This window comes from Diospyros lotus, unplaced genomic scaffold, assembly GCF_014633365.1.
Source record: "Diospyros lotus cultivar Yz01 unplaced genomic scaffold, ASM1463336v1 superscaf1, whole genome shotgun sequence".
Classification (NCBI taxonomy): Eukaryota; Viridiplantae; Streptophyta; class Magnoliopsida; order Ericales; family Ebenaceae; genus Diospyros; species Diospyros lotus.
Genome location: NW_026267104.1, coordinates 5,566,628 through 5,583,020, shown reverse-complemented (window position 1 = coordinate 5,583,020; position 16,393 = coordinate 5,566,628). Strand labels below are relative to the sequence as shown.

General features: G+C 34.2%; 1 protein-coding gene across 1 annotated transcript; it reads left to right on the top strand.

Moving 5' to 3' along the window:
• The first annotated feature begins 11,321 nt into the window (after positions 1-11,321).
• Positions 11,322-15,358, top strand: LOC127793265 (protein DUF642 L-GALACTONO-1,4-LACTONE-RESPONSIVE GENE 2-like). The gene is made up of 3 exons (XM_052324099.1): positions 11,322-11,579; positions 13,725-14,228; positions 14,583-15,358. The coding sequence occupies exons 1-3, from the start codon at positions 11,486-11,488 to the stop codon at positions 15,176-15,178; spliced, it is 1,194 nt and encodes a 397-aa protein (XP_052180059.1). The 5' UTR covers positions 11,322-11,485; the 3' UTR covers positions 15,179-15,358.
• The last annotated feature ends 1,035 nt before the right edge of the window (positions 15,359-16,393 follow it).

Here is a 16,393-nt window from a genome sequence, read left to right as displayed (position 1 = left end):
CTTAAGAAGATTGATAAAACAAAAAATATAATCAATGATAACGTGTCGTATTTATATCCAAGTTTTACATATAAGTGATAATAACGCGTCGCATCTTAATACTCAATTATATGAAAAGATATTTTTTATTATTAAAATTAACTCAATTTTTTTAAAAAATTTCATGGACTAGATCTTTCCTTATAAAGAGAAACAAAATTCTCGTGATCATTCAAAATCATCCCAAACAAGAAAGGCAGGCCATCTCGTGATGGGTGAATGGCCAATGGGGTGGTGTGGTCCTCAATAAGGGGGTGGTCCTTTCTGTAACTTGGTGAAGCTGTGGTCCTTAGCTTAGTTTGATTACCTGAATTTAGAAGGATTGCCTGATCACAAAGGCCAGGAATCTGAGCAAATGTTGCCCTCTAATGGGAAGAGCATTGGCAGTCTATTTTGGCACTTAAATTCTTTGCTACCTGTTATTATTTCGTGCACCGATTAACATAACGAATGTGACTAATTAGCTACAATTTTGCTTTTGCTATCATATATGGCCAGCAAATCTATGTGTTCAAAGATGATGATGATTTGTTTGTTAACATAGCCATTTGTATGCCAAGTTCTCCAAACACGTGTACCTTGGATAATTAGCAATTCTTAGTAGCCCAAAATCAACATAATAATAATTAAAATATTGTTTAGTGTATCTTTGCGGTGTTGTGGAATAGTTTACAAATGGAACAGTCCCAACTTAAATACCTTTTAAAAAAAAAACATATAAAGTTATTTACAGTAACAACCAAATAAACATTCAAAATTTGTTGCATAGACAGACAGTATGATTGGGCATGTTTAGCATTTTTCTTAATTTGGGGGGTGCTCAGGGAATTTCCAAGGAATTACCCATTTCCCTTCCTTCTTGCTGGTCAATTATTGTTATCTCTTCAATGTTAATTTATTCATCAGTTGATTGCATGCGACAAGCAGAGTGAGAGAGAGAGAGAGACTTCTTTTTCTGTTCAAAATAAAATCTCATGATTTTAGGATAATTAGAAGCAACTTTTAACCCTTCTTCTTCCTCCTTTTTTTAATTTTTTCAATTAAAAGGAATATAACAGATCTTTAGCAAAAATGTAGGTGAAGATGAGAAGTTTATTAAGATTAAAATAAATAAAATTCATTTACTTAAAAGATTAAGAATCAAATATATGTGTGTGTAACAAAATTGGCTGTTGCATTGACAGAAGAGCCGTCTCTAAGCTTTCACGTGATGAATTTAGTGTCGACAATTCAAATGCACACGCATGCCCTAATAAATAAAATAAAGTTGGCTAATCTCTACCACTTGTAAAGCAATTCATCAACTCATTAATTATACCCCCTCTTGAATGTTCTCCTTTGTCTGCTGTTTTATCTGCCAACTCAGTATCCATAACGCACCGTCTCTCTCTCTCTCTCTCTCTCTCTCTGTATATATATATATATATATCTCTCACTTTTATGAGTTTTTGATAAATGTGAATTCTTTTACAAAGATAATAATTTTTGTCTTGCTTACTGTATAAATGTGGACACTAAAATTAAGAAAGCTGATCTACGATTAATTTCTCAGTTTGTTAAGCACATTAATTTGCTAATTTTGTGAGTGAATGAGTGTTGATTGGAATCAGTACTACAATAAATATTTAATATATCCATGTTTAAAATAATATTAAAATTATTATTAGTCGTGCAATTCAGTAAATGTTAAGAACGATCGATATAACCACGTATATATAGAAGAAGACACACTGCGTGGAGAGGTGGATATGTATGGTTACGGATGCCGGCTGTGGGAATGGGAAGGGAAGCAGCTGCACATTGTGGGCATGGCCGGCCCGCAAGTGTTGCAATGTACAAAAGCAAGTGTGGCATCTCATGTGACGACAAGCATTTTATGGTCCACTTTTATTATTATTGGTCGCTGTGGGCAGTGTACGAGATCAAACGGGATCTTGCCTTATCATAATCTCAAAGAAACAATCCAAAGAGATAGTTATATAACTTTGTTAATTTTTAAAAAAAATTAAAAATGACGAGACAGTAACACTTTTTATAATTATAAAATAGTTAAAAAAAATATCTTAACTTGTTAATATAGAAATATTATAAGAGTCATGCAAATGTTATTTTGTATGACAATTTTATTACTTAAAATATTGGATAAGACGATACGTGGTTAGTTTTTGAGGAATGTTTGGGAAGATAAAATTAGTGTCCCCACATAGCTTTTGGCATTTGTTTGCTTGACAACAAGGGAAGGATTTAAGCATTTGTTACTTGTTTTGTCCTAAAATGGGCTTCAAGTGAATATTTGGTAGAACTCAAGCAAGACAAAACAATGCAACCACATGTTCTCATTCAATATATCTTTGGCTAAAGACCAAGGGCGAATGTGGTCCTTGACATTGGCGGGTCCAAACGCGGCCTTGTGGTCCTTACTCCAATATTGATACATACATATATCAAACTCAAAAAATCATTGATAATTTAATAGAAGTTTAGGATAATTTCTAATTTTCGATTGAACTTGTAGACAGTGTGGAGACAATACTATGTTTTCTCAAACATCAATTATTCTATTTATTTTGACAATTTTGAAGGAAAAATGCTTCTACTGTGGCTATTGTTCTTATATATATTGGTCATTGGCTCCACTAATATATATGTGATATTCAGTGTGTCTTGGATTAGTTTTTGAGCTGGAGTGCAGTCCATGTTCACAGGCAGCTGGGTAATGAAGTGTTTCATGAGTTGGCGGCATGCGCAAGACGAGTTAAGACTATCTTTATTCTTAGGATTCAACATAATATTATGCTTTTTTACGACGTTTTTGGAACCCCTTTTAATTAAATCAACCTACCAAATTAAGCTGATCATTAAAAAACCTAATCTTGATTAAATGAAGTTGATCACTTGATCTCTTGTTTATATGGCACCACACTCAAAACTCACCTTCTGGCCAACCATAGAGATTCATATATGAATCATAATGCTTGAAGATATTATATGCATGCACAAGCATAAAGACAGAAGCAAGCAAGTTGAAGTGGGAAGGGATCTGCCATTTTTATCACAGTGGGAAAGCTTATAAATTAGAGCAGCTGTATAAAGCGGGCACTGATGAGAAGATCATGCATTGAGCCCCCACCGCTGAAGTGAATGAAAAAACAGAAATAATGGAGAGGAAGCAGTTGGCCAATAATTGTACGAGAAAGCCTGATGAGTACTAGATTTTTTATCAGACGATAAGTTGATGTTTATTGGTGCATGCTGATTCCGCCATGGATTTTCAAAGGCTCGTATGATGATAATGACGACTGATGATAGATAGATCGATCGATGTTTCAGATTGACAGATTGAAACATGTGAATGACGGTTCCTCACTCACGCCGGAGATTTTTGTTTCTACAGCGCCACGTTAATCTTCCTTGGCTTTTGTTTATTCCATCTCCAACAAAATGTATATGTTTATCTTCTTTTTTTTTTTTATTACTCAGCTGTCCGGACTTCACTCGCCTACTCCCGAAGGCGATTGGCCTTCCTCCCTAGTTCAATTTTCAGGTAAATTGAATGCGATCCCAAGTTTTTACACTGTCAAGCAGACGCACGATCAGTTCCCATTAAATGAGACATTTTTATTTTCACCAAAAGTTGATCTCTGCCACTCTCAAAAAAAACTTGAAAGATTTACCAGTTACGTCATGCTTTTAGGACTATACGCTTATCTTGGCGTAAAGGTGGTTTAGCTATACCTAGCTACGTTAACCTTCTCTCTCTCTACTACAAGATGGAACACTGATTAATCTCTCTCTCTCCTACAAGATGGTTCACTGATTAATCAGTCATTAGTGTACTTGACCAGTAATTAATTTTCGTCTTTTGATTTGTTCTGTTTCTAATTTACTTATCCAGAGTCTTTGGAAACTGATGAGAAATTAATGGGTTTTTGTTAATGCCAACAAACAAGAAGAGGTTCGGTGAGAAACTAAGAAATTATGACGGCCACTTTACTGACAGATCTACAATTAAACCATATTATCTTTGACCTAGACATTGTTTTAGAAAAAACAAATAATTATTAACAACACAGCACTAACACTTAATTTCACTGGTTTTGCAGTTTACGCCCTCTTTTTTGCCCATGTTTTGGTGGACCTTGGTGTAGTCTGATTGGAGGTTCTAGTGCAATATTGGCTATATATGATTTTTCTGGGTCATTCCCTCCCCCTTTAACATGTACTCAGAGCTAACTTACTTAGCCTTAGCCGCCCCTTTGTTGTTGCGTTTGGTCCAGTCTCCCCCAACCTGCCAAAACTATGGCAACCCATTTTCGAGTACATAAGATTCTTTGTTTTATTGTTTTTTGTTTAGAATATTAGGCACCCATCCTTGTCTTGTGAACTACAGTTCTTTTGGGTCATCTCTTTGCCTTTTAATTAGACTCTTCAAGCTAAAATTTGATAGCCTCTTTGTCCTTAGCAGGAATGCCGTCACTGCACATCACCCCCGAGCTTCCTGTGCTTTGCTCTCAGGCTTTATAATCCCCTGATGGGTTGTAGCCGGCTCCCCTAGTCTGTTTTTGTTATTTTTTTGGTAATTAGTATTTATATAGGGGTCGATTCTCCTTTTTAGGGGTGAATCCAGAAATCTATATAAGGTACGTTAAAATTTTTTTTAAGATATAAAACTACGCAACATAAATTTTGGAATGGGTTGTAATTTTTTTTAATGAGTTATCATTATAAAAAATTATTTTTTAATAGTGGACTATTTTGGACAGGACAGCTTACACGTGTATCCACCCTAACTCCCTTCCATGCTTTAAAAAAAAAAAAAAAAGAGTAAACTTTAATCACATACTAAATTTAAAATAGGTTATATAACTCACTAATGCTTAAATTTGATTTTTAACTCTACTAATAATAGCACTTACTAGTTTATCTATGTCTTAAATTGTAAGTTCGATTCTCAACTCTAAAAGCACTTTGATGGTGATATAATATAAGTGTGAGGCTAGCAACGTCTTGATAAAGTCTTAAGCCTAGCCAAAGACTGTGGATAATAATAATTTAACTATCACGTGCATAAAATTTGATGCGTTGTTCCCGAATACCAAATCCCAAATTCCAAAATGGCAGTGAATCCAGAGTTTCCTTTGTTGTGAAGTATGAAGCACGCTTGTCCCACGTGTATATATCTGAGCCTTAATGTAATATGCCATGTTGTTCACTGAGTCATGTCCATATTGCTTGTCACTTTCAGACTTGTCTCATGGCATTATGGCTGTACCATATATCTTCATCAACCTTCTGATGAGTTGAGTTCTCAGAATTTTCTGGCTGCCATTCACTTTCTTCTTCCACTAGCAAGTCCTCTCCACTTCAATGATAATCTCTACTACTTTCAGTTCATTTAGATGATGACTTTACATCCATCCTAATTATAGATACTGGTATTCTGGTGTGAAATGAGACATTACCTATTGAATTGATAATGAAGCACTAGTAACATGTTTATCTTCAGATCTCTCTCTCTCTCTCTCTCTCTCGAATATATGGGTTTCTTTTTGAATGAAAAAAAGGAATAAATACTAACTAAATTGAAATTGAACATGATCACTTCAACAGAACATATACCCTAACCTTGAATAGTACTGTTAGAGTACTTCAGCAAAAGTAGCTGTTGCTTTCCACAGTGAATGACGACATGAATGGACTAATTAGCTTAATTCCTAGCTAATTAAAGAACATCCAATTATTCCTCAAACATTAATCGTACATCGCTAGCTTGTTCTTAACATGCATGTTCGCAATGAATCTATTCGAGAAGTGTAATAAAGTCAATATTTAGGCAAATTTGTTTTCTCTTTTAACCATTTCTGGATCAAAAAAGGAAGCTTGATTAATTAATCCACTGACCATCGTAATTAATTAAACAATATCTTACGAAGGAAGCTTGCATGATCAGCAGCAGTAAGCCCTTAATTGGACAATCATGAACCCATCATTAATCTCTACTAAAACTGCTTTTGTGAGCCTGGTCTATGCTTGCTCATGCATGCATATATGGTGGCTGCATTTAGAAATGTCTTTGTTGCATTTGGCCTAACCATCTTAATCTCAATCAATCTCAGGTACCCTACACACTTGAGCGTCAGCCCCACGAGTTCAGATTTTATTTTTTTTATTTTGAGTTTGAAGCTTCATGGCTGCAATGGCCTGTCGCTTTGCGACTCATCTTTATTGGTTCTTCCACCCCCCCTCCTTCATCTTAGCCATCGCCTTCTTTTTCCTACATTTTTCAATCAAATGACAGTTAGTGTTTACGTTGGACTATACCTAATAATTATTGATTTTGCAATCCATATATATCATATGCTTCAAATAATATATAACGTTTTTGTTATCAATTGTGTAAACAGGAGACGCTTGACCATAATCATTCATTCCTCGATCAGTTGGTAAGATAAGAATCTAAGTTGATTAGTTCTTCAATTCCAATAATAAAGAAAAAGATTAATAATTAAGTTTTAATTAAGCTTAATATTTAAGCTAGAATTCGTCACTAAATACTAAATCTGTGAACTGGTTGGCCAATCACAGTCCACTAAGCAAATTTTCAATTGCCTTTGGCATCAACAAAAAAGAGATATGGTTCATATTCCTTTCCAATACATCTCTCTCTTAACTGCTCTCGAACACTACGTCTAGTTCTGGATTGGATCCTTTGTTACGCTAAAAAAGCCATAATATCTGATCATCATTCCTTCTTATCCTTAAACCATATCAAAGCGTCTTCTCAACTAAATCAGAATCATATCAAAGAAATTGATTGTTTATTTGTTTTATATTTTTGAGTATATTTGTAGGGATATACATATTTTCAGTTGCCCTTAATGCAACATAATTTAACATTAATCCATACAATAATTTAATGTAAGATTAATTTACCATATATAATTATATAGTACATTGAAATTAATGCTAAGTTTCAAATTTTACTACTTGTCAAACCCCAAATGCATAATACAGATTGATTTTCAACGGCATTAATATTATTGTTTCCATAAAAAAACTTTAAATATTACCAGAAAATTACTACAAGTTTTGATAAAAAATAATTTTGAAACCTTGATTTTGTCGAAGAAACAAAATAAATTTTTTAAATTATCTCAATGCACTATTTTAAATTTTATACATTTAAGATCATGAGTTTGTAATTTTTTATTTATATATATATATATAAAAGAACTAGCAACCTGAGAGCAGGACGGGCGGGCCGGCCCAGCCCTCAACTATGCATGGATTAAAGGCTTATGGCCATTGGTAGGGCATTTCCAAGCCCATTTTAGAGGCCGGCCCTATTGATATCATAAAAACCCATCACTTGGGATCCCAAGATCCATTTTTGTATAAATAAAAAAATTATAAAAAATAAAGTCACGAAATTGTTCCAGTAATATTCTCCTTATAAAATTTTGTATGAATATATTTTTCACTTTACAAATACGCACTTCAAAGTATAAATTTTCGAATATATTTTGATTGAATTTTAGAAGTTAATAAATGATAATATCTTATTATTTTTAAAATATTATTAATTTATAAAAATGTATTTATCAAACTTAATCTCTTGTCTAAGCTAGATTGTATGAAAACGGAAAACATTTTTTATACAGAACAAAAATGCAAAAATAATATTTTTTTCAAAAAAATAGAAAGCAAAAAGGCAAGATAAACTATAAATTTAAAAAATATACCAATTTTTTTATAAATATAATTTTTAATATAAAAAATTTAAAAAAAAAATCAAACATAAATAATAAACATAAGTTCAATAATATAGCCAAGTGAAGGTTCCTTGTTTGTTACTAGCTAAACATGCATTCACTCAAGTTGGACAACTCATAATTGAAATTGTTAATATCCTATGAAGTAAATTACACAACCAAACTACAGCAGTACCAAGATCCATAAATAACCAAACAAAAATAAAGAAACAAAATACAAAAGCAAACAGAAATCAAAAAGTCAAAAACGACATGTACGTATTCTAATCAAAAGATCATACTCACGCCAGGATATCAACCCTAATCAATTCATTATAATATGTATGAATAAGAGATTTACATAATCAATTACAATGAAAGATTCAAGAACCTTTCACAAGATCTCATGATAAATCAAGAATGATAAATCGATCATAAAGCATAAACAAAAATGTAACACAACAGAGTACATCACTCAAAACTCAAGCAATCCCAACACTCTCATCTCATCAATCTCTCAGCCAAGCAATCAAACTAACACATGATATACTTACAGATATTAAACCAGCGATTCCTTGAGTCGTTTACCTTTTCGATTGCCTTGTTCTTCATTCGATCTTGCCTTCTTGTTTTGTTCTCTCTTGATTCTCAAATCTGTTTGTGCGTAACAATGTGTGAACAAATTAGGTGTGCAAAAAAGTGAACAAATACTTACGATTCTATTGCCAAAGAGAGCTTATATACTTAAGGCAAGGGAAACGATTGGAATTAGAATAAAAAATCAATTGACTTGAGCTTGGGCTTCAAATGCCAATGGCTCAACCCCATTTATTTGATCCAATCAATTGTTGAGTCACACCCTTAACAGAAATCTAACTTGGTCAAGTAAAAAATTAACATTTAACAATCACCCTAACTTGTAAACAATAATCTTAAAATTTAATATAATAAATGAGTAATTTTTTTCTTAATCTAAATGAATTAATACAAATATCTAATTAATATATATTACTAGATATGAATACAAAATATAAGTTTTAACTATATAACTTGACAAGTAAAGATTACCCATATAACTTAACAAGTAAGATGCAAATAAGTTGCCACCCATAAGCCAAACACTTAAGGGTTATCCAATTGAACTAGTACCCGATCCATTTAACTTCAAATATTAGTCTACATTTTTTTGAATTTCTCGAGATCCATTTTAACTCAATTTTAGTTTGCATAAATTAAAATAATTTGATTTTAATTTATACATATATACATAATACATATAGACAAATCTAAGGGAGAGAGGAAAAAAGAAATGGATCACTCACAGGAAACGACAATAATGATCGATTGAAGGAATAATTGACTGAGAGAGAATGATCAATGACGAGATTTCAAGATAAATGCATGAGTGATTAGAATGACGATCTTTGAGATGCTTTCGTTAATGATCAAGAGAGGTGATCGATCTTTGACGAAAAAACAATAATTGAATTTTTGACGATGACCGATTGAAGGAATGATTGATTGAGAGAGAATGATCAATGACGAGATTTCAGGATAAATGCATGAGTGATTAGAATGGCGATCTTTGAAATGTTTTCGTTAACGATCGAGAGAGGTGATCAATTTTTGACGAAAGAACAACAATTGAATTTTCGAAGAGGGAACAATGGCAAGGGAATGCTCAGAAGAACAGGCGATTCTGAAATAAAGCAAAAGAAGAAGGAAGAAAATTGAAAAGAAAGCGGGAAAATGAGGCTTCGACCATCGGGATGCATGGAGTGATGCCTGGACAGCTGTCGTTGAAAATGCATTTCTGACTAATTTACATAAATTGTGAAACGATTCCGACACATTTAATAATTTACAAAAACAATTCAAAAAACGTCGAAACATCTTTAAACTATTTTCGTACCTCAGAGCGTACAGGCGTTTTCCTTTTCCAGAACTATTGATGGTGGCTCTGGCAGTGCATGAATTTACTTACTCGGGGATGCGAGTGGGGTTGTGTCGGCCACGTGGACGGTGAGAAACGAATCAATTAAATCCAGCGGCCTAAAGTAGCCAGAAAGAACTGTAACCCTATGAATTATTATTGTTATAATATAGTCACGAATATGAGTGCATAGGTCGCTGCCAAAATACGGCGGTGTCTGGGCCCCACCAGCAGCCCCCTGTCTCTCAAATTGATGTCTGCGCACATCGGGTTTCTTTGCCCATGTTTCCCCCCCCCCTATTTTTTAAGTCTTTACGTTGTATTTTAATTAAGTTTTAATCTTGTTATTTAATTTATATTAAATAATATTACTTAATTTATATTAAACAATATTTTAAATATAATAATTATATGAATCTCATTTATTTAATTATTTTAACATAATAATTTAATAAAATAAATTTACATAATTATATTTAAATTACATGTTAGTATTATTTAATATAAATTAAATAACATTATTTAAAAAATTAAAATTTTATATATATATAATACTATACATAACTGATATATAAAATAAATTAATAAAAATCACTCTCTATACGCTATTAATCCTTTCACGGAGAGGTCACAATGAATACATTAATTTCCTACTAAAATTTTGTTAACCTAGTAAAAAAATTTGTTTAATTAATCTGTTGTTATTATATAATCTGCGCCGTATTTGTTGGTGAGAAGCTAAAGCTAAAGCCCACTGGACCACTCGACATTCTAATGCAAAAATATTCACATGAATATTAGGTGCGTTTCATATGGGTGAGGAATGAGGGTAAAATTTATTTTTCATGTAAATTTTATTAAATATATTTTTTTATAGAATTTGAATTTTATTTTAATTAAAAAAATAAAATTTTATTTAAAATTAAGAAATTAAAATTTCTTAGAGGTGAAGTGAGAATTGAAATTTTATGAAATTGAAATTTTGTCTCACTTTACACATTCTATCAAACACACAGTGTTTTTTATAGCATGCAAAATATATCAAAAATATTACATTCAATAAATTGAATTTTATCTTTAGTGTTTGAGACATTATATTTTTTATAAAATTAAATTTTATAGTACAACTATTAAAATATGTTTTTGTCTCCTTTTCATGAAAAATTTCATATAGAGAGAGATAATTTTTATTTTTCATGTAAGTTGAAAAATATTTTTCTTTCTAATTAAATATTATTAAAAAATATATGAAAAATGTCATACTTAGGAAATTGAATTTTTCTTTGGTGTTTGACACATTATTTTTCATAAAATTAAACTCTATGGTACAACAATTAAAGTATGTTTTTGTCTTTTTTTTTTTTATGAAAATTTTATTTAAGATGAGATGATTTTTATTTTTTTATATAAATTAAAAATATTTTTTTAACTAAATATTATCAAACAGATCCGAAACAGTAAAGAAACCCTTTGTGTAGATCATCAATGAATAAAGCACTTTGTTCAATTGATTGATTTTAATAAAGTTGATTCCAAATTTCTAATTTGGGCAGATAAAGGACTGGGCCGGAGGGACCGGCAAGCCGGAATCCTGGATAAAAGGGCACTTGCTCTGTCCATTTCCCTCGCTCTCTCTCTCTCTCTCTGTTACTCACTCCCAGCTTTCCCACTCTCCGAATACCACTTCACATTACTCTGTTTTCTGTTTTTGGGGAGTAAAAGAGGGAAGAAGGATCCGAGAAAGTGAGAGTAGGCTGTGAGGATGGTTTGGAGCTCAACATCAACCAGATGGGTCTCTGTCCCTGTGCTTCTTCTTCCTCTTCTTGTTCATTTAACTGCTGGACAAGTCCAAGATGGTTAGTTTCCTTGTCTTCTCTCACGTTCTTTCCCCATTTTCTATCTCAAGCTCATTGAGATCGCATTATTAGTAGATTACTCTGTTGTTATGTGGATTGTTCTTTGATGGGTCTTTCTTACATTTGAGATCCGGTAGATGTTTGCAGTGATTTTTTTTCTGGGTCTTCTACAATTAGATTGGCAACATAGAAATAGACTTCATAGAGGTTGAAATATGAAATCGAACATTGTTGAAGATGAAAGCCCTCTGTGATGCAGACATTAATTATTTCTTTGTTTGTAGTTATGATTGGTGCTTTAATGTGAGGGAGAAGAAGGGAAAGTGTGGCTGCTGATTTCCTTCTTTTGCTCACTTTAGTTTACTTGCAAACTTTGGCTGTATCAGTGGAGGGAGAGAAGGTAAAAGATGGATAAAAATATCCCAAAAGTTCTGTTCTACTGTTCTTCCGTTTGGCTCCACCACTATTTCCTTTCCTTTCTCGGCAGCCAAACAAAACGCAGGCTTCCTTGCAACTCCACTCCCGCTTTACTTGTGCTTCCAGTGGAGATGAAAGAAAACCCCACTGTCCCTTTCCCACAAGTCTATTCAAGCATTAAAATTGTGGGTCCTGAGATATTCTGGAGATTTTTTCGTGGCACCCAGGGGGTCCAATGTCGTAGCACCTTGTTCTTGCTGATCTTGTCCAGTTTGAAATAGTCTGCGACTCTCAGTCCACATTGAGTCAATGCTTCTGTTGCATTTCCCGTGAAATTTCTGCATTGGAGGCTGCGGTCTTCTAGACTTGAATTCTCTGCTCCACAATTTGATAACTAAACTACCAAACTTAAGCAATGACAAAGTCATAGTGTGTTACCGAAGATTATGTCGTAAGTATAATGATTAATAGGTTAAAATTCACCAAAGGAACCACACTTAATAATAGAGCTAAGGTTGGATATATATATTTTGTCGTCGACGTGTACACCTTAGGCTTAGGATGGACTTAGAAACATCTAATTCTCTTCTAATTTAAATGTTTTTGTGGGTGAATAATGATAGACTGACTGATTTGGCCACTTCCGCGGTTATCTCCATCACTAATCCGCTGTGGATCTAAAACATATGCATATTACCTAACAATTTATAGGTGTTTGTCAGTGTTTTGATTCTCCTTCTTTTGGTCTGAATATCAAGACAAAAATTAATTGCCAAATTTCTATTTTCATTTATAAATCCCTACCCAATGAGCTGTTAAACTTGCAGTTCATGGAGATGCATAATTTCACTATTCACAAATTATAAGCCTCGGAACTGCTTTGCTTTCTGTCCAGATTTTCCTTCTTTTTTTTCTCACTATTTCTCCATTGACCAAACGCACCAACCATGGGCCAGCGAACGACAAAATTGTCCTCATAGTTCGATGATCGGCGGGTGGCGCGCTTTTTTCCCGGCCCCACGCGCTTGACGCGGCTCCTCGGGCCTAGTGAATACGTTCGCCGATGGCATCATTATCCTCTCAAAAAATGTTATCTCAAGTGTTGTTTGTTTGTTTGGAATCTTAAAATAATATTCTTATACTAATATAATATAATGCATTAGCGTAAATGATTTAATAAATATTAAATAATAAAATTTATTAAAAACTGAGTTCACCAACCCTTTCCCCTGTTGGGACTTTGCTGACACTTCCCACATCCATCTTTGGTAAAAGCATATTCAACCATGTCTTAGTATTATAATTTTATTTTATATTATTTATTAGGATAGTATTTGTTAAAATAAATATAATAAAATTTTATGAAGATAATTTATTTATAAAAATTAATATAAATTATTTTTTAAAAAATAAATTTATCTTAAAAATGAAGATTATCAAGTTATCACCCAACAGGACAATAGCACTAATTAGGTGAAGATATGTAATTACGGCGTATCAATCAACTCACTCAATTACACGCCTTTGCTTAATCGGTCGCCATGGTCATGTCAGTGGTTAACAGTTTCGAGCTTTACTTTCTCGGCTTTTCATGATTTGACGTTTTGGCTTCATTTCGGTGGCTTTTGACATTCACGCTCCGGCTCCGGTCCCGCTTTGTTGTCAAAGACCACTGGTAATTGGACCCACCGGAACCCACGCACTAACGGCGACCAATCCCCTTTGCAGGTCTGTTAATCAACGGTGATTTCGAAACCCCGCCGTCCGGCGGCTTCTCCAACGAAGACTTGGGAGACGGCCACACGGCGATCCCTGGGTGGAAATCGAACGGCACGGTGGAGCTGATCACGTCGGGGCAGAAGCAGGGCGGGATGATCCTGATCGTGCCGCAGGGCAGGCACGCCGTGCGGCTGGGCAACGACGCCGAGATCCGGCAGGAGGTGAAGGTGGAGAAGGGGTCGGTCTACTCGATCACGTTCAGCGCGGCGCGGACCTGCGCGCAGATGGAGTCGCTGAACGTGTCGGTGGCGCCGCAGTGGACTTCGCAGACCATCGACCTGCAGACGTTGTACAGCGTACAGGGTTGGGACGACTACGCCTGCGCGTTCCAGGCAGAGTCCGACACCGTGGCCGTCGTCTTTGCCAACCCCGGCATGGAGGACGACCCCACCTGCGGCCCCATTATCGACGACGTCGCCATCAAGAAGCTCTTAAACCCCGATAAACCCAAAGGTCCGGTTTTCTCTCTCTTTTTTCTAGTAACTACTAACTAGTAATACTGATGTTTATGTTCTTCCCTTTTGCAATGAAGGCAATTACCAAAACATAAATAAAATTGAATGAAAAATATTTTTTTCTCTATAAAAAAATCAATTTCATGGCATGTTTATTTCTCAAATAAACCTTATTCTTTATTTTTTTTTATTTTAATAGCTTTTTATAATAGTTTTCGGGACCGGGTCCGGGTCTGGGCTGGGCGCATTGGAAAATGAATCCCATGTTATGATTAAAGAAAAATTGTGAAGAGCTGTATAATTATTTGTGAATAAATTATATTTTAGGTTTTGTAAGCTTTAATTTGTGCAGACAATGCGGTGCTCAACGGGGATCTGGAAGTAGGGCCATGGATGTTTAGAAACGAATCTCTGGGCATTCTCTTGCCAACCAACTTGGACGAAGAAACGTCTTCATTGCCTGGGTGGATAGTGGAATCGAACAGGGCCGTCCGATACATCGACTCGTACCATTTTGCAGTGCCGCAAGGCAAGCGTGCGATCGAGCTGCTTTCAGGAAAGGAGGGCATAATCTCGCAGATGGTTGAAACCACGCCAAACAAGCAATACAAGTTGAGCTTTGCGCTGGGCCATGCGGGGGACTCCTGCAAGCAGCCCCTCGCAGTCATGGCCTTCGCCGGCGATCAAGCTCGAAACATTCATTACACCCCGGATTCCAATGCCACCTTCCAAATTGCCGATGTGAATTTCACGGCCAAGGCCGAGAGGACGAGGGTTGCATTCTATAGCGTGTATTACAACACAAGGAGCGATGACATGAGCTCGTTGTGTGGGCCGGTGGTCGATGATGTCTGGGTGGCCTTGTCGGGATCTTGCAGGAATGTGGTTAGAAGCTCATCGGGCTTGATCTTCGGACTGTTGGTGGTTTTCATTTTGGTTGTAGTTTAGAATTAGGTCCAAAAATTTAGAGTTCCGGAGGAAGAAACAGGATTGTGTGGATTGTGTTTGTACCGGAGTGTTGCTTGGGAAGGGAAAGGTGGGTGGATTTGGCCTTTTGGGTTTTGGAAGTTTGTTATCAGAAAAGAAAATTGAGGATATGCCCTTGGATTTGGGCTGTCTTTGGTGAAATCCCCGAGTTTTGTTGGCTTGTGGTCAACGCTTTACCTTCTCTTTGCAATTTGCACTTGAATTTGGTGGGAATTTCATAGTGCGGTATACCACATCATCACTCATTTGTTCACACTTAGAATGCCTAAGGAATTTAATAGGTCTATGCCCTTTTTTATAATTCAAATGTTGACTACATCACACACAATTAAAATATTTTTTAATAAATTAATATAATTATTTAAAAATTAAAAATAATATGTAATTAAACCTGTCTGAAAACAAAATATATTTATATCTCTTTTGACAAATGTCCTGACATTACCCAAAATAAATTTGTAACGCAAGCCAAAGTTCGGTATTTTGGCCATTTTCCCTTTCATTTACTAAAACCTCTTTTTTCCCTTATTACATATATTTTTTTATTGCGGTGAGAATTATTTGTACACTTAAATCTTATAATTTTTTCAACTTATGAACATCATGGTCAATCTAATATTCAATTACAGAACACAAACCAAATAAAAGATTACGAATTACAAAATTAAAAATAAACATAAAATTCTATATTACTATTAAAAATTTGTTAAGAAATTTAAGTCAACTAATAAATGAAAAGTTTAAGTTAAAATTACAGAAAAATTCAGTATTTTACCTATAATTAACCCAATAATGCAATGGAGGGAATGGTTTTCAATTTTTTCTCCCTAAAATCCCATATCAACTAGATGAGTAATCTCCTCTTCCCATATGTGGGGCCAACAGGGAGAGATTCTTAAGATGAGGGATTTTATTTTTGAAGAAAAATTTAACTAAAAATAAAAGATATTTTTAATATTCAATAAATTCTAATAATCTCTCGTGATTTGATAACTTTAATCATATATTTTTTTTATTTAACCAAATATATTTTCTATATTTATACCTTTTTTTATTTAAATAATTAATTCCTAAATTATATAATTTTAAATCAATTACACATTTTAATAAATTTATTAAAAATAATAAATTCAAAAATATAATTAAAATAACAAAAAATTCAGAGATGCAATTGAC